We start from the raw sequence: 26,316 nt of genomic DNA on the forward strand, positions 1-26,316 counted from the left end.
TTACCTGTTTCTAAATCACAAATTGTGGTTGACCTTGTACTATACTACAAGGGACATGGCCTGGTGTGTGTGTGTTGTTCAGCGGGAGGTGGCAAGAAATAAACTAATCCCGTTTTATAATTTTGAATACAGCCTAGTAAAGAAAAATGGCAATGGGCTATAGGAAGACCACCACCACACTTAATTGCATGGAAAGAATTGCTACTCCAAAGCAGAACAAAGAATAGTATTAGGGTTTATTCAATTAAAAAAACTTAATTAGCTTTTAAAAATGAGAGGGAAAGAAGAAAATCAAGCAGCAAGAAAGCCATTATCATTAACAGGTTGCATTCACTAAGATGACACAAACAGAGCTTATCAAATACCTTTATGACCAACATAATTTTCTAGCAGAGCCTGACTATTATTAACTGTTGGATCTGTGAAGCTGAGACTTGCCACCAAGACCTGTTACTACTGACCCACTGAATTCTCTTACCCTTTTATTCATAAAATGTTGTCCAACATAAATTTCTTGTTCTTTGTTAGTTACATTTTACAAAGAAGGATATTTTACCTGTAATTAGGCTTTGGACAAGATAAAAACCTTTATTTAAAATACAGTATTCTATTCCTTTTAAAATGTGTATAGAAAAAGGATTTAGATAAAATATGATCTTAAAAAACAGGAAACAAAGTCAAATTCTCATAAAAATCATGAGAAATTGGTGAGACCCGGAATATCAAACCAACCAGAACAGCCAGAAGAGAGGCAGGGCAAATAGATGGAGAACAACCACAGGCACATCAAGTTTTCCCTGAAGTCCCTCCCCACAGCATTTTTGTTCTGCAAGTTAACAGCCAGCTCAGAGATGTCCAAGTTGCATACATCTAACTTTTACCCACCTCACATAATGGTGAAGCCATTTATTTAATAAACACAATATCAGAAAGGTATACATTAGGAAACCCACTTCCTCAAGAAGCTGGGAATTCTCTCTTAGCAACAGCATCATATAACCTGGGAAGCACTGTGGAAAATCCAGGCACATTTCCTGTAAGCTGTGACTTCAACTCTAAACTAAATTCTATTCCTTTCTATGTACAATGAGTCCCTGGGATCCTTCGTGGGGAATCAGCAACAGCAACCTCATAATCCATAGGCCAAACCAAGGGCTGCTTCCTTTTCTTCCTTCAGTGCAGAGGCTCACGCTCTCCTGCTGTTCATCAAAAGTGTGAGAAGTAAATAAGTTATTGATCAGCGGCATTAGGAATATAACAATAGAGGAGAAATGGCTTCCAATTACTGTATCTGGGACCATTGCTAATACAAAGCCTTACTAGCTTTAGGATCTTGGCTATAAAATGGTAAATTAGTAGTGGCTTTTGAAATCCTTGGGCATTCAAGTTGGCTAATTTTTTCATTTTATAAGAGGAAGGTTGGGACAGCTGGTATCTATTTCCAGAGGTTCTACAGTAAAAGGTTGGCTGGTGCAAAATGAGTCCTTAAGGGAAAGATTACTCACAGGTAAAGCTTGAAGACCTTGCACTCTTTCCTCCCACCGGGCGTTTTGTGCTTCTTGATCCTGTGTGGGTCCCAGAGACCCCAGCGTCATCATGATGGATATCTCCCTGGGGTGACTGGGCCTGCTGGGCTTCTCTCAGTTCCCTGAAGTGCAAGGGGGGAAAAGCAAAGACTACTTGATCTCCAATCAGAGATATATATGATCAAAACTAATATATACATGTTTTTCTTTTTCAGTATTTACAGAAAAAAAGCCTGAGCTATGTACAGAATAGAAAATTCAGTTACTATGGTTGTCATGAAAAATGGTTGACACATACACGTCATACAACATGGTAGGTTTAGCTCCCCAGACTCTGCTGATTGGAGTATAAATGATCTTTAAAATGTTTTAAATTAAGTGAACAGCTCTTCAGGCTACATATGAAAGGTACCAGGGTCAACAAAACTTCTGAGTCAAATCTGGCCCATAACCTGTATTTATAAAGTCTTATTGGAACACAGCCACTCATTTATATGTTGTCAGTGGCTGTTTTTACACTACAACAGCAGAGTTGAAATCATTACAGCAAAAAGCATATGGCCCACAAAGCATGAAATATTTACTGTCTAGCCCTTCACGGAACAAGTTTTCCAACACTTGGTCTAGACCAACAGTCCCCAACCTTTTTGGAATCAGGGACTGATTTCAAGGAAGACAATTTTTCCATGGATGGGGAGTCAGGGGAGGAGACGGTTTCAGGATGAAATGGTTCACCTCAGATCATCAGGTATTAGATTCTTGGAAGGAGTACACAACCTAGATCCCTCACATGCACAGTTCACAATTGGGTTTGTGCTGTAAGAATTTAATGCTGCCACTGATCTGATGGGAGGCAGAGCTCAGACGATAGTGCTCACTCACCCACTGCTCACCTCCTGCTGTGCAGCCCGGTTCCTAACAGGCCACAGACTGGTACTGGTTCATGGCCCAGGGGTTGGGGACCCCTGGTCTAGAGAATTTCAAGATGCTGTCTGCCCCATCTCTATGATGGGTGCCTATCACTTGTACTGGCTGATGATAGTCACCTGTGTCTCCATAGCTGACTTTCCAGAATGTACACACCACACCTTAAGTGGTACTTATATTCTTGTGAATAACATATGTAAGTATAGTACTTTATACTTTATTAGCTGGGACAATGGAATTCAAAACGAGAACAGAAACATATTAAGTGGCTTATTAGGAAGATTTACCTGACTAAAGGCTAAGAGTCTCTACAAGTTATTATTAATACTAAGAAATCAGGTTAGGGATGCTTCAAAGCTAATCTTTCCAAGATAGATGATTGTACATCCAAGAGAAGTTGGACTTAAGCTTATTTTAAGGACAATTTTTCATTTTCTTTTGTATTTTCAGCAGTGTACAGAATATGTAATAATTACTCAAAAATGCCTTCAGAACACTGCTCATCTCCAACCCCACCCCACTGAATTCCTTTTTTTTTTTTTTTTTTTTTTTCCATTTTTCAGGGGAAAGCATGAACACAGTCCCCCACTACCACCACTTATGCAGTCAAGTTTTCCACCTTTGGGGACATCGCAGGGGTCAGCACATCCGGAGTCAGTCGATGAGTCTCACCCTGGGAAAAACCACCTTCGTGATCATGGTATCTTCCCTGCCAGGTAAGTATTCGCATTCCCATTTATTGAAGGAATGGATTAACAAGTAAATATATGCATGAGTACAAGCCTACATGAGCAGGAGAACAGATTGTTTTCTTTGCTCAGAAAAATAATCCTTCCTCTAAATGTGTACCAGGACAGTATGTCTACCTGCCTGCCCCTGAAATTTAATGGGTTTCTAAAATAGGTCTTACCCATCTTACCTGCGGTTATCTTGTATTAGGCGATCACTAACCAGTTACTAAGATACCCGCTGTCACTTAGAATCCTAAGTTTTCTTTACTGGTATTTCCTTATATTCCTCACTCTTGCTTCCCTTGTTTTCATTAACTGGAAATTTCTCTCTCAAGCAACCTAATCACAGAGCCTCCCAGCCCGATGCTACAAAGAGCCGCATGCTGCCAGTTTCCTTATGGGCAGGGACCTATGTATTATAATGGTGAATATATTTCTACTTGAATCCACAGAGAAGACACAGTAGACTAGTCATACCATTGTGAGTAGTGCTCAGATTCTTTTTTGACCCCCATCATTCAAAAATATACCTTTCCAGTGTGGCTGTTTTGAACTTTTCTAAATTCAGCTGCTGTTGGAGCTCCTCTGTTTTTCCCAGGGAAGGCCGGAGAACTCTATTTCTGGCCAGAGCTGCTGCAGAAGGTCTCTGTTCAGCATCAGGGTGGATCATGTTCTGATGATATAGGACCGAGAGGAAATAAATAGAAGCTTCACTATTGGGAAAAATCTTATCGCTGAAGCCACCTCCAACCCAGCTTCTCCTGGTGGATTTTGTAAGACCTTGCTTCTGCTTTGTGCAGAGGGAAGAAATGAAAACTGAGCTCCACCTTGGGCAGGAGGATTGTCCATGTCTAGTAGCACCAGTTGTCCACATCTTTGATTTGTCTTTTCTTTTTTTCTTTTTTTTGAGATGGAGTCTCGCTCTGTCACCCAGGCTGGAGTGCAGTGGCCGGATCTCAGCTCACTATAAGCTCCACCTCACGGGTTTACGTCATTCTCCTGCCTCAGCCTCCCGAGTAGCTGGGACTACAGGCGCCCGCCACCTTGCCCGGCTAGTTTTTTGTATTTTTTAGTAGAGACGAGGTTTCACTGTGTTAGCCAGGATGGTCTCGATCTCCTGACCTCGTGATCTGCCCGCCTCGGCCTCCCAAAGTGCTGGGATTACAGGCGTGAACCACCGCACCCAGCCTGATTTGTCTTTAATCATATTTTGGAACTGGCTGGCTAACTAGTCTATTGCCTTAGTTTTAAAGCAGAAAAAAACCAAGACCCTTGATAAAAATTATCCAAATTATGGAATGGCCAAGACCAAAACCCAGTTTGCCCAACTCTTACTCCAATTTACTTTCTACCACATCATGTTGGTTTTTTACTTAATATTAATAACCCAACATGACAGTATTCCTAAAGCATTTATTTTAAGGTAGAAGATGTCTAACCTATCATGATTTGAATATAGTAGAAAATACCTAATTATATACAGCAACTGACACTGTCATATAATGAAGAAAACACTGAACAAAATTCTGAGCCAACTCCACCATTTGTTTTATAAATTTTGCTGAAGCTCCATTTCCCTTACCTGAAATTTGGGATAATTATATTTACCTTCTTGGACTATTTTTAGAATTTAACCAATTAATATATGTATTGTCCAGTACAGGGCCAGCATTTACGTACTGAAATATCAACTAAATGCAAAAGTGGTTTACACATGGAATTAGGTGACTAGACTGAACAAAAGGAAGAAGGAAGACTTTGCCTCCTTTCAGGAAAGCAAAAGAAGTCAGGAAGAAGGCCAGATTTGTAAATACATTTGAAGTTTGCAGGTAAACTGTGAATCTCCCACACCTGTAGTCTGGCTACTCAGGAAGCTGAGGCAGGAGGATTGCTCGAGCCCAGGAGTTCAAGGCTGCAGTAAGCTATGATTGTGCCACTGCACTCCAGTCTAGGTAACAGAGTGAGACCCTGTCCTCTCCCACCCAAAAAAATCTAATCTCCAAGGAAATAGATATTTCTAAGGCTGTTTTGGGAATCCTAATCAATCCTGTTCCTTAACACATGATTTAAAAGTCATATATACATTTTTCTTGACATGGTTAAGCTTGATAATATAAGCTTCTTGTGTCTGTTTCAACATAGTATCTTCCTTTTCTTGTCCCCACACTACTCAGATGTCATTAAGTACAAGTAAAACAAATTTTTGAATTGACATCATACCTTTTTTCTAATAGCTCAAATAGTTGGTATTATCAATTATCAATAAAGTAGTCTTACACCTTCTTACATATAATAGAAATTCATTCTTTTAGTACTATCACTGTTATCACTAACAAAAGTTAAAACCCTGAAGTAGGAGCTAAAGGACCAGATTTGATTGTGGAGTTAACCCGTAATTCATTGTCACTACAGGTGTCAAGGAGCTGCTCTGAGCCATGGTTTCCTCAACTACAGGATAAGATGCCACCTGCCTACCTTACAGCATTGTTAGAAAGGGCAAATGAAAAAAATGTTTGTAACAGGATTTTTAAACTCAGCATGAAAGATTTTACAATATCCTCTCAGTTTCCTTAAGAAATTCTCCATTCGGCCGGGCGCGGTGGCTCAAGCCTGTAATCCCAGCACTTTGGGAGGCCGAGACGGGCGGATCACGAGGTCAGGAGATTGAGACCATCCTGGCTAACACAGTGAAACCCCGTCTCTACTAAAAAATACAAAAAACGAGCCGGGCGAGGTGGCGGGCGCCTGTAGTCCCAGCTACTCGGGAGGCTGAGGCAGGAGAATGGTGTAAACCCGGGAGGCGGGTCTTGCAGTGAGCTGAGATCCAGCCACTGCACTCCAGCCTGGGCGACAGAGCGAGACTCCGTCTCAAAAAAAGAAAAAAAGAAATTCTCCATTCATCTCACCACCCCCCGATTTTTTTTTTTTTTTTTTTTTTTTCTGAGACAGTCTCGCTCTGTCGCCCAGGCTGGAATGCAGTGGCGTGATCTTGTCTCACTGCAAGCTCCTGGTTCAAGTCATTCTCCTGCCTCAGCCACCCGAGTAGCTGGGACTACAGGCACCTGCCACCACACCCAGCTAATTTTTGTATTTTTAGTAGAGATGGGGTTTCACCATGTTAGCCAGGATGGTCTCACCTTCTGACCTCGTGATCCACCTGCCTCAGCCTCCCAAAGTGCTGAGATTACAGGCATGAGCCACTGCGCCCGGCCCCGCCCCTTATTTTTTCTGGACTTCTAGTCACATTCCTTTTTCTGTTAGTGACACTACCAGCATCTCCATTTTTCTTGCCCAACTACTTGCCATTGCATTAAAAAAAAAAAAAAATAGAGACTGCATCTTCTGTTCATCTCGTAAGAGATATCACCTTGAGCAGACTGGAAAAGCTTTCTGAGAGCTCCTGAGGAACGTCCGGAAAGTTACCCTTGCGGATATGGTGCCATGCAGTACCATTGGTGGGTAATGACTCTGCTCCTGCAGCCACTGCAATTGTTAAGCCCAAGGCAAATATGTCTGCTTTGGGAAGGTGCCGGTAATCCTTCAAAACAGAAGACAGGAAGGCCAGTTACTATGCCAAGCAGAGTGAGTCTAGATTAAAATACAACTGGTAGGAAAGGTTCATTCGAGTGCATATAAGGTCTAAACAGATATGATGGTCAAAGGTACATTCACTGTAGTCAGTGAGTTCTAGAGAAGAGAGAACATAAATCTACCTGATTATCACTGCTGTGCCTTGAGGAGTCCAAGGCAGAAACTTACTGCCATTTTGCTCTCAGGCTCAGAAAGGCTTGCTACATAACTTGGCTGATCACAGGAAGGAAATACTCATTTTCACCTGATTATCACCCAGGAAGAAGTTATATCCTCCCTAGGCCTGACTGAAAAGACATTGGAGAAAATGGGCAATGACTAAACGTCATTTCAATAACTGAAACTGGTGGTGCTATCAGAACGATAATGGCATGATAAAGATGGACTGGACCAATATGGGCTTGAGGAAAAGGCTTGCTTCTTAGTAGGCAATCCATGAGGTTAGGAAGTCTAAGAAATATCTGGAAACAGTAAAGGGCATTTAGAAAGAAAAGTCTGAATATTGATTCATCCTTAATTGAGCCAGCTTTCCTTACTTTTTTGGAAGAGTTTCCTATCTTTGGTCTCCATTCTGAATGGGAAGAGAGGTACTATAATGATAAATATACAGTTTTAATTTTTTGCACTGAGATCCTCCATTTGAGAGTCAAAGGTTCAATGGATTATAAAATACCCTCTATTTCCCTAATCTATACCTCTTGTAAAATCTCATTAGCCAGGAAGCGACTATCTCCTTCTTCCACTTTGGGTTCGTTTATTGATGTTGCATGGCCCAGGTCACCTAAAAAAAGACAGGAAAAAGGAAGGAATAATAAAATAGAAAAAAAGAGCTTTAAAAGCATGTCTTAAAACTGGAATAAATTGAGTCAGTATAAATTTTATAGGATAATAGTAACTGGTAAGGGTCTAAGGCAGACTAACCAATTTTATATATCACATCAGCAGAGAGAAACAAATCAGCTTCATTTTCAACTTCTTCTATGACTCCAGGGGAATCACTTTGCATCTTGTGACAAATGAAGATATTACCTGAAAAAAAAAAAATCACAGGATAGATGTAAGTAATGATTTCTAAGCTTTTTCATCTCAAAGATTCTTTTCTGTATTTGACAATTCAGCTTCTCTCCTTTCTTCTTTTGTGTGGACATAGCAAGACTACTAAGGTTTCTTTTTTTCTATGAAATCTCACATCACTTCTGAAGAGCTAGTGATTGATCATACCTATTTAAGTTGAACTGACCTCATACATTCTCCATTCTCTGAAGGGGCTGGCATCAGAATACTATTGTCCCCAAAATAAAAAAATAGTAAGAACTTGTCCTGGGGTTTCACATTAATGAGTGATACTCATTTCTCCTTAATCAGTGCAGAGTTAGAATGAGTACAGCCCTAGTCATAAACACAATCAGAATGTAGCTGATATGCTGTCACTTGCCTTTGCAGTAAATTAAATACCTAATTTTACCTTTTTGGCCTTACTATGGGTAAGAGTCTTTTTTTTCTCTCTGTCTGTTGGGCCTAGGGGAGAATGGTTAAAGCTATTTAACTGATATTTTTAAGGGACACAAATGGAAGAAAGGGGTTCTTGCCAGCAAACATTGTCTTTGACACTTGGTAGACATACAGACCTAGATTTTGATGACAGCATAGAAAGAACAAAATATGGTAGAAGTGGCAGAAGGGAATCACACTGACTAGGTTTGATGTCCAGGTGTACCATGCCAGAGTTGTGGATGTACTTAAGTCCAAGGGAAATCTGTAGAAGGATGTCCTTGAGTTTTGGCTCTTCGAAATGATTGCCAGACTTAGTGTTTTCAGATATAGCAGCTTGCAAACTCCCACCTGGGAAAGAACAACGAAGAACAGCCCCACAGTAGGAGTCTTATGGATGAAAGCACAGTAAATACAATTGGCCTCCCATATCCTCAGGGGATTAGTTCCAGGACCTCCTGCAGATACCAAAGCCCCAAATGCCCAAGTGCCTTGTATAAAACGGCATAGTACCATAATGAATACATTCCTCATGAATGGCTTCAGTCCAACAAATAGATTAATTCGGTGTCAGTACAAAGCATAACATCTGCCCCATCTATATCACAGACATGTTGAAAAGGAGAATTACAGGGCTTTCAAAGAGGAAATGAAAATGCTAGTATCTCAGGTATCCAGTATATGGCCCCATTGATTCAAGTATGTACCAGCTAACATTTTAAAAGTTTTACCTAATTATTAACTAGAAGATCAATCAGGCATAGTCATATAGCTACTATTAGTGTCAATGATTAGCTCCGTGTCAGTGTCGGGCTAATAGTTATAGGCCATCGGTTATTTTAATTTAATTGAGTGTAAGTCTAATTTCATTAGAAATAGATCATAAAATAAGAATATTTAATCACTGCCAACCCAAGGAAAATATAAAAGCTGCATATACACCTAAATCTTATTTGAGCCACAGTATTGGTACATCAACTGTGCTCGATTTATTGTTGTTATCAAATAAAAGGCCTGGATTCAAATAACTATCTGATCTTGATTCTAAGGTATTAGAATGCTTCTGAACACTTTTTTTTTTTTTTGAGACAGAGTTTCACTCTGTCACCCGGGCTGGAGTGCAATGGCATGGTCTTGGCTCACTGCAACCTCCGCCCCCCGGGTTTGAGCAATTCTCCTGCCTCAGCCTCCCCAGTAGCTGGGACTAAAGGTGCATGCCACCACACCTGGCTAATTTTTGTATTTTTTGTATTTTTAGTAGAGACAGGGTTTCACTATATTTGGCCAGGCTGGTCTCTAACTCCTGACTTCATGATCTGCCCACCTCAGCCTCCAAAACTGCTGGGATTACAGGCGTGAGCCATTGTGCCTGGCGTCTGAACACTATTAATTAGTGTTCATTGGCAGGTTCTTCAAATTATAGAGACCTAGCTCTAACTGGCAGTTACAAAGACCATAGCTCCACTCATTGAGCTCTGAGATAGTCATGGAATTTGAGGGAATTCATATTTAAATGCATTCTGTGTAAAATTGAATTTAAAGAATTATTTTAGCATGACACGTAAGTTCAGAAGGGAGAAAAATGCAGCTCCTTTCAGAAACACAAGGAGGGCTTGTGTTTTTTATTTTTAATAAAGTTTTTTATTTTTTTGAGAGTCTTCTTAGAATTTATACACTATATGTGACTTATTAATTAGAAAGAATAAGTAAGGAAAGAGAGCGTTTGGGAGCTTGTTAAAAATGAAGTCACTCGGCTAGATGCCGTGGCTTACACCTGTAATCCCAGCACTTTGGGAGGCTGAGGCAGGTGGAATACCTGAGGTTGGGAGTTCAAGACCAGCCTGACCAACATGGAGAAACCTCATCTCCATCAAAAAAAAAAAAAAAATACAAAAAATTAGCCAGGCGTGGTGGTGGGTGTCTGTAATACCAGCTACTCGGGAGACTGAGGCAGGAGAATCGCTTGAACCTGGGAGGTGGAGGTTGCGGTGAGCCGAGATCGCACCATTGCACTCCAGCCTAGGCAACAAGAACAAAACTCCATCTCAAAAAAAAAAAAAAAAAAAAAAAAAAATGAAGTCACTCCAAGACAAAGTTTGTAGGTGAGGTCATGAGCATGAGGTATTGCCAACAAGGAGGAAGGCTGCAGCCACCAAAGCTCTAGTTTCTCTACCAGCCTGAATATTGCTTAAGGGGAGGGAGCACATCTAACTCATCTTCACTTGCCCAGGGTCTAACATGGAATAAGTATTTTCTGAAATGAATGATTATCCTGACAACAGAAGGGAAAGAAAAAATAAGTCGAGGACCCCTTTAAGAGGTATAGAAGCTCTGTGCTTCCAAGCAAGACTATAATATATAGTATAGACTTTTTAGGTATGTCTGCTATCTGTGGCATAAACTATGAGGAGGAGGGAAAGTTTATTTCTGAAGGCTTATAAAGTTCATCTCCCTCTTCGTAGATATTCGTCTATATACTACTTACCATTGCAGTATTCATTCTGAATGATCATGTGGTCATCTTCTGCCCATGAGGAATAGTAACGTACCACATGGGGGTGATGCCCAAGCACTGCATGCGCATAAACTTCATGCAAAGCCAAATTCCTATGAGACAGAAAAGCATTGAGGAATAAAGACACCAATCAACATAATGTACACAAAAATGTTTCTTCAAACTATGAGGCTTTATTAGCAATGGCAGAATATTTATTGAGAGCACACTGCTTGCTTACTGTTTTATCTCACTGAATCTTAATAATCATTTGGTAATATACAGTGGAAAGGATGAAGGCTCTCGAAAGTAAGTGGCCCAAAAATCAAACTGGTAATAGTAGACTTAAGAGCAGAACTTTGGTCAGCCTGGTGCCAGAGTCCATTGTGTTTTGATTTTTTTTTTTTTTTATTTTTTTTTTTATTTTTTTTATTTTTTTTTTTTTGAGACGGAGTCTCGCTCTGTCGCCCGGGCTGGAGTGCAGTGGCCGGATCTCAGCTCACTGCAAGCTCCGCCTCCCGGGTTTACGCCATTCTCCTGCCTCAGCCTCCCGAGTAGCTGGGACTACAGGCGCCCGCCACCTCACCCGGCTAGTTTTTTGTATTTTTTAGTAGAGACGGGGTTTCACCATGTTAGCCAGGATGGTCTCGATCTTCTGACCTCGTGATCCGCCCGTCTCGGCCTCCCAAAGCGCTGGGATTACAGGCTTGAGCCACCGCGCCCGGCCTGTGTTTTGATTTTAACATGGCATATGTAAAGAGGAGCTTTAAGTGGTTATGCCTCAATGGCAGATGTGCGTCAGGTCTTTATTTCATCCTATCACAATCAAAACATTTTAATGGGCTTAATGAGAAGGCCACTGTACACCAGATTGTGGATATTGTAATGGGCCTTCGATTCATCTCTATAAAGGCTAGGCAGTCATTAGAGTCAATGTTAACCTCAGCCAATATGACATACTCACAGGAATAGCCTTGGGGAGAGATATTCCTTATGGAATAGAAAATCCCAACACAAATTAAGCAAAATAGAGTACTTGACAAATCTCATAAAAATGAGGAACTAGCCAGGTGTGGTGGCACATGCCTGTAGTCCCAGCTACTTGGGAGACTAAGGCAGGAGAATCACTTGAACCTGGGAGGCAAAGGTTACAGTGAGCCACGATGGTGCCACTGCATTCCAGCCTGGGCAGCAGAGCTAGATTCCATCTCAAAAAAAAAAAAAAAAAAAATTCTAAAATCTGTAATTCTAGATTCTGCATATTAAGTATATCCTCACAGTTCATAAAAAGCATTGGCTGAATCTGAAAATATGTATTTTCCTTGTGATTAAGGAAAAACTTTTGAATAGTTCTGGGAATCAGACTTACTTTCTCTTACATGTAGTCTCTGAAACTTTACTATTGAATTCATTGTTAACATAAAGTAAAGATAAACCAGTGAGTTTATAATAACTTTCTATTTGGTAATATTTCTAATAAATGAAACAGACACCAGAGGACAATTCCACAAATCTATTCTTTTTTTTTTTTAGTCAGAAAGACCAGCAGTGGAAAGTAAAAGCCACAAGAACAAAAACAAAAAAAACAAAAAAACACAAACACATCATGAGCAGCCAGGTGCTCACGCCTGTAATCCCAGCACTTTGGGAGGCCAAGGCGGGCAGATCACGAGATCAAGAGATCAAGACCATCCTGGCCAACATGGTGAAACTCCGTCTCTACTAAAAATACAAAAATTAGCCAGGTGTGGTGGTGCATGCCTATAGTCCCAGCTACTCAGGAGGCTGAAGCAGGAGAATTGCTTGATCCCAGGAGGTGGAGACTGCTGTGAGCCAAGATCACACCACTGCACTCTAGCCTGGTGACAGACCGAGACTCCATCACAGAAAGAAATAAATAAATACAAATTAAAAAATAAAGAAAAACGTCATGATCTAAAATGATCATGTTATATTTTAGGAAGAAACATCTCTGAGCTGGAAAACTCAGAAAGGTTATGAAAATGAGACAACATATAATGTGGGGTGATTTTAAAATACAAATGATTTTTAATGACATCAATGCTATAAATTCAAAATAATTTGACAAGAAACAGCTCTCCAAATCTAAGTTTATACTTTTAGTGCATTTCAAAGTACTCACTCATTTGATAATTCTGCAAAAGTTTTCATAGAGCGCTTTATTGCGTAAACACATCCATCCAGCCTCTTAATGCACTTGTAGACTGTACCAAATTCGCCAACACCAATTTTTTCCACTTCCAAGAATTCTTTTTCGTAGCGGGAAGCCATGTTGGTTTCTCTTAAAACACATCTCTAAAGTATTTTAATAAAAAGGAAATTAGAGAAATTCTAACATGTTGTAAGCAATAAAATTAAACAATATTACAGTCCTAAATTGCTCCAAGTTTTCAAAAACACTTTTGAGGTGATTGCAATGAATTCTACTTGTGTCAATATTCATGGTAGCAAGAATCTCCCCAATTGCTATCTTCTTTGTTTTCTTTGTAACCTTCTGTACAACCCTATACTGACAATTCTCACTTATTTTTCAATATTCTTTTCTCTATCTGGGCATACTGTTCTTTTCTACATGTTCCTAAGAGGACACAGCTTCTCACACCCAGAGCTACTGTCCTTAGTTCAAAGAATAACTGGGACCTGGGTGGAGCAAATTAAAAGAAATGAAAGACCCCCCTTCTTTACGTGTCTCAAAGTCGGAATCCTAATGTTTCCATCTCAAGCTGAATAAGCATACTTGTTTTCTGTTTCTTTCCCCCAAAAAACCAGCCTGGAGAAATGATCTTGTCAAAATCATCAAACTTTGACAATTTTGGTTAGTTCAGACTATGTGTTCAGGTCTAGCAACCACTCTCACTACTGGCTAACTAGCAACATCACTCATTGCCCAGCTAGTAAATAACCCCAGGTCAATCTGAACTCCTTTCAGTTTTTCCATCTGTGAGATGAAGATCATGGCAACTACTCTTCAGGGTTCTTTTAAATATTACATGATAATATACAGTATTACATATAGTACACATAACAACACGTACCTTAGGATAGTGTCAAGTACATAGTAAATTCTGATTAAACTATTATGACCAAAAAATCTCCATAAATTTATATCAGTCTAAATCCAAGCTGATTTATCTTCCAAAGTCACCTTCTCTCAGTGTTCCAATCCTGAAGAATTTTTCTCCAACTTTGAGTTTGAAAAATCTTGGGTTTTACTACTTCCTCATTTTCAACATCTAGTTCCAATCACTTTCATCAGCAAGATCTCTAATTTTCATTACCCTTAGCCAGTCTCATGCTCTGTTCCCTTCTTGTTTGGATTTGCTACAGCTACCAGCCCTCTCTTCAACTCTTCTAACAGTAAGAGTTATTTTTGCAAAATGATACCATAGAATCAGAGATACCTAATTGTTTCCCATGAGAAATTCAAACTCCTGATAAGAAAACCTCAAGACCTTCTACCAACTGCACACTCACTACTTGACTACCCTCCCCCTAGATACCAACGAAGCCAGTGTACCATCTGCATCTATCCCTGACCACTCTCCTCCCACCCTGCCCCTCTTACACATGAACTCTGTTCTCCTGCCTTGATAGCATTAAGTTATTTACTTCCTTAGTCTAAAATTATTTTAATATACAATCTCTTCCTACCCAACTCCTATTTCATAGAAGTATTTACTAACCCCTTCTAGATTTTAAATATATACACGCATATGTATATTCACCTTGCACATATGTACATACACATATACACAAATACACATATCTCATAGCTGCTTATTTATGTATAGATTGTTTTGAAATTTCAAAGGTTTTAACTTCTGTTTGGGCAGATTTTTTTCCTTAAAGGGTCTAACTAAATACAATGCTTTGCACTTATTTAATGTTCAAAAACATTAGAATTTCTATCTGAAATCAAGACATAAATTATAAAATAAGTGAGGAATAAAATCCAAGAGTAAAATAATGAAGGCCTAAGTCAAACATTTGCATATGAAGGAAGACTGTGCCAGTGGCCTTCTTTTCTATGATGTCTACAATAGCCAAGTGCTAACATTTTAACATATTAACATTTATTTATGCAAATAAAACTTGCTTCAGAAAACTTTAGAAATTTAAAGGAAAAACAAATATTAAATTTCCACCTTTCAAAAATGTTGAAATACCAGTGGTTATAGCTCCATTTCATTCTCCCTGTGATTAATGTGCAATAGATAGTTATGGTCATTCAGGATATAAACCTTTGAGTCTTTTCACTCTGAACCTTGAACATACGCATGTTTTCAAGGTATTATAAACATCTTAATGGCAATTTAATACTCCACTGACTTAAAACTGTAATTAGCTTAGCCATTTTTCTATTATAAGGCATTTGGTCTCCCCCCTTTTTTGCTATTACAATCAGTATCTCTGAGGATAATATTTACAGTATTTTTTTAGGTTAGATTATCAAATGAGGGATAGATCAAAGGTTGTGAACATTATAAAATCAAATATTAATACATTTAAAAGGTAAAATTTTACATATAAATCTCTGGCTGTATGCCATTTTCTTCCAATTCTCTTTTTCTATTTTGAGACCAAAAATATCTTAATTTTCCCTACTTCTCTACCCCATGAGTGTAGAATTTTTCTCCAGATTAAAGATAGAAGCAGAAATATTTAATTTAAAAATACTCTAAAGTAATGATTCAGCATATAATATCAGATACTGCCTGGCAAAGTTACAACTAGCGGAGAACATAGACCCTGAGTAGGGTCCAGATAAATTCAGCTGCAAAGCACATTTACAAAGCTAGAGTGTGAGGTGGGGTGGGGTGGGGAGGGGAGGAGAGAAGGAGAGTAGGAGAAAGGAGGGGAGGAGGGGAGATGGGGAAGAGAGGGCAGAAGGAGAGGGTAGAAGAAAGGGAGGGAGTGTCAAAGGAGAGGAGGGGAGGGTAAGGGAGGAGAAAAGGGAGGGTAGAGAAGAAGGGAAGAGGGAGGAGAGAGAGGGAGAAGGGGAGGGGAAGGAGAGAGAGAATAGGATAAACTGCCTATGTTGTGGCAGCTGGGCCAAAGAACCACGCTTACCTTGGCAGGTAGTCCTCCCTTGCCTTCCTCTGGACCAGCTTCCTCACTTAAAAAAGAAAAAAAAAGTTTTATCAATATATAATTAATATTTATTGAGCTTGAACTATGCTAGGTTCTAGGGATGTAAGAGTAAATAAGACAATCATTTCTCTTCGGTTTAAATGTGGAGGCAGGGATAACCAGGACATTTCAATACAAGAACCTAGAACAGGATAAGATAGCAAGGATACCATGGACAGCACTCAATTATTTCAAGAGTTAAAAGCTTTCCCAGAAGAGAGAATATATAAGCCAAGATTCTGGGAATGAGTAGGAACTAGGAAAGGGAAAAGAGTGAGGTTTTCAGCAAGTAGAACACCATGTGCTGGAGCAAGAGAGCACAGAACATATGTGAAACTGTTAAATGGGTATCATCATCCACAAACTAGGAAACCAAGACAGAGAGAGGTTAAATAACTCTAGGTCAAACAATTAGCAAGTGGCAGAACTAGGACTTGGAGCCAGGTCTGACGCCAAAGCATTTGCTCCTCACTGCCACACCACACTCTCCTTCCAACACCTACCCCTCCCCCAGAATCTGGCTTTGTAATCAGTTCACAGGTAGACTACAAGTAGGGCAGAATCTGCTACAACCTGGGATAAGATATTTTCAATTACTCTTAGATAAGCTAAGTGACCAGCAGACATCCTCTTTGCCACACATACTTGTATTCCGGATCCTTAAGCAAGATTTCAACTAGCTATAGATTTTTCTTTTGGAGAAACACAAGGTAGAAATGGCAAATGGAGGGCACTACATTTATGGAACTAAATCAATGCTTGGTATTTGTGATTTAGTATCACATTATAATACTTTATGAAGTGTTTTATAAATTATAAAAACAAGGAAAAATACTCTTAGAAGCACCAAATGACACTACAAAAGTGTCACCACTTTCATTGCCAAGATTTCAAATTAGCTGTCTTTGTTCCCGGCTTCAGTGAGAGTGTAATGATTTACAAAGACTCCTAAAGAACTAAAACCAATTGAATTCTTGGTAACCAAAATAGGTGAGTGGACTGGTGCTGAAGTGCTGTTTACTTAAGAAGGAGATAGTGTTGAAAGAACCTATTCTGATCAAAGACTGATTAACACATACTCATTGATTCCAAAGAAACAACTTGACATAGCACATTAAACACTCTGCAAAGTTTACATTGTTAGCTGTCCATTTATTTTGCTGGGTTCATATGAACATAAATGACTGCCCCACTTTGGAAGTGATTCCATTCTATAAAGGCCTTGAAGAGACATAGTCATGTTCCTGAGTAATATGCACAGTCCTTATTTGGACAATTTCTGTCATTCAGGGGCCTTTATGGAATAGTGCAGTTTGGCTTTCTATTCTTTTGCAGCTCTGAAAGCAATGTGTTTTTGCTCCAGCCAATCTTCGATCACCCACAGAGAAGTTCAAATCCTTGCTCTATAGCTTTCATCATTAGTCACACAAGACTCAAAGCAGCAACATACTCTTTGAAGTTTGAACTACACCTTCCACAACTGCCAGCCTCATATTAACCACTTGAAGGCAATTCCACAGCCCACTCAACTTCCTAATAGAAGCCAGAGATCTATTGCTTATTCTGTCTTGTTATTTTATAGAGAAAGCATCTTCAGTACACGTCGGAATGGAAAGATGTTAGAATCTCTGGGATAAAGCAGGTAAAACCAGCATTGATATCTAGGGAGGGGAGAATGTGTAAGCATATACATTTCGTTCAGATAGAGTTCTCGTTCCTAATCTTACTTTAACACTCACTTCTTACCGCTTGACTGTAGTAGGGTCAGTTCTCAAAAGTCATAAGTAATAGAACACTTACAGATCTCCTCGCATTTTCCTCTTGCCACCAGATTGAAAGAATAATTTTCTATAGGACTCTGGAGTGAAGGGATTAATATTGACCAGAGCCAATGAGGTCATCTCATCCTTGAGGGGAGCAGGTGTGAGCTTCAAATGCTTAGGGCCTCTGGCGGGAAGCTTCCCTGTTGGAGAAATCGCCAACCGGCTCAGCATGCTCTGAATGAGGATGACAAAAGACAAGTCATAATAGCATTAGTAAAGACATTCCGTATCCATTAGCTAGTTAATATTTGAATCGAAGAATGCTTTTGCTGAAGGGGCCTTAGAGATTATCTGGTTCCATGTGAACTAGTTGCATTGTAACTGCTCCTCTTATGAAAACTACAGAATCTCAGTCTCTGCCTCTAGATATTCTGATTCATGAAGTCAACACAGGAGTCTGTAGTTTAGTCAAACTCTAACCCTTCCCCTGGGCAATTCTGTTAGCTGGCTATGAAAACCACTTGTAGTCCTATCTTCAGTTTTTAAAGACAAAGACATTAAGTTTAGACAAATAAAAATGACTCTATATTCTCAGAGCTTATACTTTAACTTCCTTTCAATTATTCATCCAAATATTTGTTTGGTGCCTACTACGTAGCAGATGCTGGGTTAGATGCCAAGTGGTACAGAAGTGAATTCTAAATCTTAAGGAATAAATAGTTCATTATTCAGCAGTTCATCGGTGTTTCAGAAACAATCACCTTATAAGAAAAAGATTTCATAGACTAAACATGAAAAAAAGTGTTAAATTTCACTTAAAATATAGCATTAACTGAGGAGTGCTTCATGAAGTGGGGTAATTAGATTGAAAATTAGTACTCTAAGCCCTTAAGATTGAGATCTTTGCAGTGGCTACAACCAGCTACCAATAAATAGGCAAATGTGCAGGACTTACCACTCCAAGTGGGATACAAGAAGAGAACATCAGCCTAAACCTAACCAGAATGAAACCAAAGGGCAAAGGGAAAAGCCAAAGAATTCGAAGGCAGAATGCTGACCTGATGTCAGGGGCCAGAGGAGTAGCTGTGTTGTGGATCTTCAGGAGTATGGCAGCACACACAGGGGCCACAGTATAAGCATTGCACTGTGAGGCTCTTTCTAAGAGACTTCTACAGTTCTGATCATCTCTGCGCATGACATTTTAGTGTAGAAGCAGAAACCAGATTGCATGATTCATTAAAGAATGTGATTCTACAAAAAATGAATATTGGATCTATTGTAAATACTAAATAAATGATTGAATAAGCAGGAATGAAGGAAGCTATGGAAAATCACAGTAACCTAGCCTTTTTTAAAAAAAACTGAAGAAAAATGATGTCATTGCCAGAGTTAAGTGTTTCTCATATCTTGGAGTTCATAGGGCTGCTTGAAGAATCCAGGGGGCAGACAAGCTCTTGTTGACAGACTCACAGCTTTCCTGTGTGTTTATCATGAAGACTGAGTATTGGTTCAAAATAAGCAAAACTATAATGATATTTCTCAGTTATCAGTGCAATTTGCAAAATGGACCTAGAATTTTGTTGTAAGTCATTCTGAGAATTAGTTTTTTGTAATGCTGATTATCATATGGAAAGTAAAATGCATCTATTACATATGAAACAGTGGGTAGCCACACCTGGAATGCAGCACATAGTTCTAGTTGCCACATCTCAAGGAAAATATAAGGAGCCTAGAAAATATTCAGATAAAAATTATTCATATCAGGGAAGACTAGATTTTCTAGTCAGGAAATATGAGGGCCAAGAGAACCTGTGAGCACCACTTATGATGTAGGGAAGGATATTAATTATGTTAATATAGTCATTATTGCTGGAATAGTAGAATTATGAGTAATCCTTTCAAAATCTCAAAGAACATAGTTTGGAATAAGACATATGAAAAGAACTTCTGCTTAGAAGTACAGCAATTTGAAAATTTATTGAAACATGACACAGATTGAGAGTATAAATGTGCTCCAGAGAGGGCAAATAATTCTATAAGGAATAGCTCTAGCACAGATGATTGAGGGAGATTGGGGAAATTTGGCGGATAGCTACTTGACTTATGAAGATGGTGAGAAGAGAAGGCAACCTCTCACAAACACACAAACATAGTATCTTGGGACAGAGAAGGATTTTGAAGGCCCAGTCAATACAATTAGCCCCCTGATGCTTGAATCCTGATATTATTGGGATGTTTGGATTTTTTAAAAGGCCCAGTCAATATGATTAGTCCCCTGATGCTTGAATCCTGATATCATTTGGATATCATGTTGAAATATAATCCCCAGTGCCGGAGGTAGGGCCTGGTGGGTGGCATTTGGATTATAGAGGTGGATTCCTTGGTGCCATCCTCATGGTAATGAACCAGTTCTCATTTTGTTAGTTCACGCCAGATCTGGTTGTTTAAAAGAGCCTGACAGCAATCCTTCCTGTCTTTCTTCCACTCTCACTTCTCTCACCATGTAACAAGCTGCCTTGTTTCTGTTCACCTTGTGCCATGATTGTCAACTTCCTGAGGCCCTCACCAGAAGCAGATATGGGCAATATGCTTACCGTACAGCCTGCAGAACTGTAGGCCAGATAAACCTCTTTTCTTTATAATTTACCCAGTCTCAGGTATTCCTGTGTAGCAAGGCAAACACACTAACAAATCCCTTCTGCAGTCTTCCTACCAAGTGGTCATCAATGAGTGTCCTATGCTTTTAGCCACAGGGAGCGTACACCTCCTAAGCATGCTCTTCTATCTCTAGATGATTCTGTCAGGAAGTCCTTCCAGTGAACTGAATTTCACATGATTTCTGGTTCAATCCCTTGGACAAGACTGACTAAGCCAATCCTCCTTTCCCATCAGCTTTGTCTTCTGCATAACAATGATCAGCCGCCAAGCCTCTTTCCTTTAACACAAACTATGTTTTCATAAAGTATGTACTTTCCCAGTTGCATTTCACTTTTGCTCCCAAGCCCTGTTCTCTGCCTCTCCCTTAAACCTGGGCATTATCCAAGATTTCTAACTGGGCCACTTCTCTCCTTACTCTGGCACTCAGGCTATGTGACCTTATCTCCACCCATGGCTTCAACTACTTCCTAAATGCTGTAGATATCCAAATACGGATCTCCAATTTTCATTGTTTTCTTGTGCCCCAGATCCAGTTATCCAACTTTTTATACCACATCTCTGCTTTTCTCCAAACCCATATATTCCTCAGTGTCACCTATCTTGATTCCATCTACTGAACCAAGCAAGAAACCTCAGTCATCAGATTGTTTTCTTTTTCCCTGAACCCCTCCATCAAGTCATCTCTTAATTTTTCACTATCTGTCCCAGTCCAGGCTCTTCTCTGTTCAACAGGTCTATTCTGAATACTGCTCTACCTCCAGGCTCTCTCATGCTCCATCCCATCATACATACAAAGGTCATGATTTTTCCAAAACAATCCCCTTACTGAAAACCATGGTAATAGCTCTCTCAACACTCTCAGGATTAAAATATTGATCTAACTTCTGCCCACCTACACTGGCCTCATCTCTTGGCGCTCTCTCACACACAGGCTCCTGTAACACTGAATAACATGCTGTTTCCAAGTGTAGTAGCTCCTTACCCTCTGTAACTTGGTGGATGCTTTCCCCTTTGCCTAGAATTCCTATTCCCCTCTTTGCCTGGCTAACTCCAAATATCCTTTAAGACATCGTTCCAACATTACTTTCTTTGGAAAGTCTTCCCTGATAGAGATTTAATTCCTAATTCCTTCTCATCATGCTCAACCTTCTCATCGTGCTCAACATTCAAAGTACACATGGTTTGAACTTTATTGTTTCATTTATTTAATCTTTCTTCATTTTGTGGGCTCTTTTTGAAGGCAGTGAATGGGTTTTGCCAGCAGAGGGTCTGCTAACATATCAAGGTGTTCAGTTAAGCTGTGAATAATCAAATGAATGTCATGTTTTCTTCCCTGTGTACTCTTACTCAAAGCCACATTCTCTCAGCCCATTCTCCCCCATATATCAAAACTGGACCAACTTTCATTGCCGTTCTGATACCTGTCTTTTCTGATCACTGCACTGAGAATGTGTCCAGCGGGTTCTGACCACACTTATCACATAGTGTCAATTGGCATAACTTCTCTTTGCTAGACTGTAAGCTCTTTGAGGGCAGAGACTGTATTATATGCTCCTTACCTACAGGGAATTCTCAAAGAATAAATGGGTGATTAATTGGTTGGTGCTGTGACCATTGAAAAACCCAGAGATAGACATCGGAGCATATTAGTTTTTCTACAATTCAAACAAGCAGCTTAGAATTTCCTGGTATACATGGTACCCACACCCAGCAGGTACTAAAGCGACCCGCTGACAGCAACTGTGCCGCAGTCAGGATCACAGACGTTATGATGATGATCTTAAGTGCCTCAAGCTGAGCCAGCAGGTAGCAGAGCTAATACCAACCCTAGCACTCACACACCATGGCACCAGAGTTGATTAGAGGTAACCCTGCCCCAACTATGACTTTAATAACATGAACGATGCAACAGGACACCAATCACAACAAGAATAAAGGAATATGCTACCAGGGACTGTTGCTTATTTGCCATCCTCAGCTTCTAAAGAAGTATCAACAAGTTTCCTCTTTGCTGACATATAATAGAACCTGTATTTCATGAGACCAAGGAGGGGAGAGGAGTTTCTTCTAGGAGGAGCAGCAGCAGCAGAGATATGAATGTGTTGGAACAGTGAATCTGGACATTCTTACGTTAGGAAGTATTAGTAAATAATCACACAAAAATAGAGCCAGTTGGCGTAATGGAAAGAACAGACTAGGCCAAAAAGATCAGGTTTCTAGTCCTGTCTCTAACATTGGCTGAGCTATGAGACAGCTTCTGTCTTGGGCCCTTCATTTTCTCATATGTAAAGTGCACAGCCGGGGCTCTAAATCTCAATATTCCTTCCAGTTACAATATTCTTTAGGAACTTTTTTCTACCCAAAATTTGTTTGTGGCCAATAGCCAATAGTTACTGGCACCAATGGTTTTGAGAAGACAGCTGACAAACCGTTTAATTCTGTCCATTTTCTGGTAATTTTAATCTCTTCTTTATTTTCATCAATAAATATGTAATTGAGGACATCCACAGCCTGGAAGTGACTGTCATACACACATGAATCCACTGTCACTATCAGCTAAATTACAGGAAGCGGAGCTTGGCGACCTGGGTCCGTTTTTCCCCCACCCCTTACTTACTTTGGGAGTAGAGGGGCTGTCACTCGGCAGCAGCTTGCTCCTGCTGTCTTCTTGGCCTGGTGTCTCAGGACATTTGAGAGGATGTGACACTGGAGTCCTCAAAATCTGATCTGGACTTTCTTTGTCTTTTTCCCAAGATGTGTCGAGCTCCTGCACGTTGCTAAGGGGAGTCCTAGGTGGTGTACCCTTTGCCTCTGAATCCTGCACTTCACCCTTCTCTGGGGTTTGGCTTGAAGCCTCCCTGCTTTCTTGTGCTTTCTTCTGCCCTTCAATCTCAGTCTCCTCACAATAGGAAAAGCTTAATTTCTGTCTTGGTTCTTTGTCAATATCTTTGTCATCCATCTCAGCCAAAGAGCTTTACAACACAGGCAAAAAGCTCTATCAGAAGGGAACCCTGTGAACCTACAGAAGCAGGGAGGAGAAAATAATTTAACCTGCAGGTTTCGTGACGGTAGCCTGAATTTCCCTCTACCAACTAACAGCTACAAGGCACGGTGTTAATGTTCTGCCTTAAGTATTACCAATCTATAAGACCTCAGCTTATCCTGATTTCCATTCTGATTAAAGAAAGCTCCAGTGACTCTCGGAGCAATTAAGTCCAGTTCATGTACAGAACCCTTCTGGATATGACACATAGTCTCCTTGAACCCATGTGCTACCAAATACTAGTGAGAAAATTGGATTCCTTTAATTTAGCATGGCCTTAAAAATACCCGTTAGCCAATTTGGGAATAAGCTCATATTGAAAAGAAATTATTATCACTCCTTACACCTGCCATTTATAACTATCAGCGCCCCCTCCTCCATTCTCCTCCCCACCCACCCAATGGCTAACAGCAGGTAATTACAATTTAGCATCACCTGGCTATCATAATGATCCTTAAACAGCCTCTAACATATCTTGACTGGAGTTTGTATCCCTGACAGAGACACAGCTTAGCTCTGTGCCAAACACACCTGCCCTAATTCAGGCATCTCCCTCCTGCAGCTGTTAGCTGTTAGCAGTTAAAGCTTCTAGGGAATTGAACAAAAATTTTAACTGACAAAAGAAAGGCTAGAAAGATCAGCAACACATAGAAACAGATATTGATCACTGGAAAACAGCAATGGCTTTTACCAAAAATGCCTTATTTTGTAAAATGCTCTTTAATATCTTTAGTACACATTATTTAATTTCCTTCTCAGAGAAGCCCCCATGAGAAGGATGAAAAACTCTTTGAAGAATAAAACGACTATTATACAATCCAGCTGTCTCTCTTCTCTTCCAGTTATATAGCCAAAGAAAATAAAATCATTATCTCAAAAAAATACCAACACTCCCATATTCATTGCAGCATTATCCACAACAGCCAAGATATGGAAACTACCTAAATATCCATGGACAGATGAATAAAGAAAACGCAGTGGATACACACACACACACACTATAGACTATTACTTATTCATAAAAAAGGAAAGTCTGCCATTTGTGACAACGTAGATGAACCCGGAGGACATTATGTTAAAGTGAAATAAGCCAGGCACAGAAAGACAGATACTACATGATCTTACTTATATGTGGAATCTAAAACAGTTGAACTCCTAGAGGGAGGGAGTAGAATGGTGGTTACCAGGATCTGGAAAGGCAGGGGAAATAGGGAGATGCTGATCAAAGGGTACACACTTTCAGATATAAGATGAACAATTGTGGGGACCTAATGTACAGCATGGGTGGGCATGGGTGTGGAAATTTTTTGGTAATCATTACACAGTGTATAGTTATATCAAAGGAAAAAGACCTCACTGATATCACATTATAGGAGAAAACTATGTGAGAGGCAGTCCATGTAAAAGGAAAATGATACACTCGTGCCCCTCAAGGAGGCTTGAGAGGGACCGCAAATGAGGAATTATTTACATGATAAACATGGGCCCAAAGAGAGACAGGAACCAAGGCAGCTTGATGAGTTTGAAACAAATGTTATTTCCCTTCTCTTTATAGACTTTGATACTTGTCAACCCTCTTCCATTTACCTCTCTTCACAGATCTCTCCACCACTTTCTCCTAATTCCTTCCCCATTCCCAACCAGAACTCCTGACGAGGGTAATACAAATGAAAACTAACTGGGGAGACTTGAATGTGTTTTTTCAACTCAAAGCCTTCTCATGCTGCAGCCCTTTGTAGGTGGGCATACCAATTCATCCTTCCTTGGCCCTTCTCTACAGCCTCCCACCCACACAAACTATGACAGATAATTCAACAGGGGGTAAAATATTGCTCACAAAATGCAATAACTCACTGCCCACCTTTGCCAGAGATTCAGCATCCTACAGGGGCCAATAAAAACAGAATAATCAAAGAAAAAGGAGAACTTGTAGGTTATCAGTAATGCAATTATTATCAACTGGGATTCTCGGCCTAGGAGTGTCTTGTTTACAAATTAACAAGCCAGGTGATAGAATTTCTTTTCTACAGCCTTGATGTTGATCAGTTTCCCCGCCCCATTCCATGGCTTGTCATTCCTGCCTCTCCAGGCCAGCTAGAGACTGGCTTTGCTCTCAGTAAAGCAAGACTGATTCAAAACACCGGCTATATTATTGTCCTGGAGGCAGGGCGCAGGGGCTGGTTTATTGGGTATTACCCAAGTAGACCAGGTTTTCTTTTTTTTTTTTTCATCACCTGCTGCTTTTTCTCTCTCCCTTGCTATACTTCTTGATTACCCATATTTATGACTACATTGTTTGCCTAGGGAGGCAGCTATGCCATTGCAATGCTTGAGATCTCATGTTATCAGCAGTAATACTGTTAGAAACTTAGACCATTCACCTTTTCATGTATTGTGACTCAGAAGATAATGATTGTGGCTAAGTCTTCAGAATCAGAAAGGTGTAACAATGAGTACAAAAAAGATATCCCAAATTTGGACAACTAAATAATAAGAATTGCATAATTAACTGATCTGGATGACCCAAGAGAATCCATAGAGGTGCTACCTATGGCCTCACTATTTTTTTGGTCATGTTGTAGCCTTTTCTTAATTTTTAGCCTCTTTCCATTATGAAAAATTTCATCTCTGCTTCAGTATATGTTAATCCCACAGGCATCCATCCCAACATAAACCTTCAGGTCATAGTTGAGATGATGTGTCAAAAGGGGGACCCATGTAATCTGTGGCAATAAGAGGAAAAGGAGAGGGTTTTCCCTTTAATGCCTGACATATAGTAGGGGTTTAATAAATTGTTTTAGGATAAATTTGGGGAAGTAAATTAATATATTTCAATCATGTTTAAAATACTCTGTATTTGATTTTTTTTAAAAAAGCGTTTGAATTTTTTTCTCAATATGTCAGGAGTTGATGCACAGGGGGAAAGCGAAGTTCCCAGGAG

At 39.9% G+C, this 26,316-nt stretch overlaps 1 protein-coding gene and 1 non-coding gene across 2 annotated transcripts; both read right to left on the reverse strand.

Moving 5' to 3' along the window:
• Nucleotides 1-218: 218 nt before the first annotated feature.
• WEE2 (WEE2 oocyte meiosis inhibiting kinase) lies at nt 219-23,704 on the reverse strand. The gene is made up of 12 exons (XM_010359819.1): nt 22,950-23,704; nt 17,712-17,908; nt 15,852-15,897; nt 12,904-13,076; nt 10,752-10,873; nt 8,471-8,617; nt 7,697-7,804; nt 7,471-7,556; nt 6,552-6,722; nt 3,715-3,857; nt 1,506-1,648; nt 219-1,199 (listed from the first exon to the last, which is right to left on the reverse strand). The coding sequence occupies exons 1-12, from the start codon at nt 23,289-23,291 to the stop codon at nt 1,174-1,176; spliced, it is 1,704 nt and encodes a 567-aa protein (XP_010358121.1). The 5' UTR covers nt 23,292-23,704; the 3' UTR covers nt 219-1,173.
• LOC115898524 lies at nt 3,014-3,177 on the reverse strand. Its single transcript, XR_004058241.1, has one exon. It is a non-coding gene; the product is annotated as a U1 spliceosomal RNA (small nuclear RNA).
• Nucleotides 23,705-26,316: the final 2,612 nt, after the last annotated feature.

Source organism: Rhinopithecus roxellana, chromosome 6 (genome assembly GCF_007565055.1).
Source record: "Rhinopithecus roxellana isolate Shanxi Qingling chromosome 6, ASM756505v1, whole genome shotgun sequence".
Lineage (NCBI taxonomy): Eukaryota > Metazoa > Chordata > Mammalia > Primates > Cercopithecidae > Rhinopithecus > Rhinopithecus roxellana.

Coding starts and splice junctions, on each gene's coding strand:
- WEE2 (XM_010359819.1), bottom strand. CDS start 23,291: ATGGATGACAAAGATATTGACAAAGAACCAAGACAGAAATTAAGCTTT. Junction 6,723..7,470: donor CTAATGAGATTTTACAAGAG/GTATAGATTAGG, acceptor TCTGTTTTGAAG/GATTACCGGCACCTTCCCAA. Junction 3,858..6,551: donor GCTTTTCCAGTCTGCTCAAG/GTGATATCTCTT, acceptor CTATATCATCAG/AACATGATCCACCCTGATGC.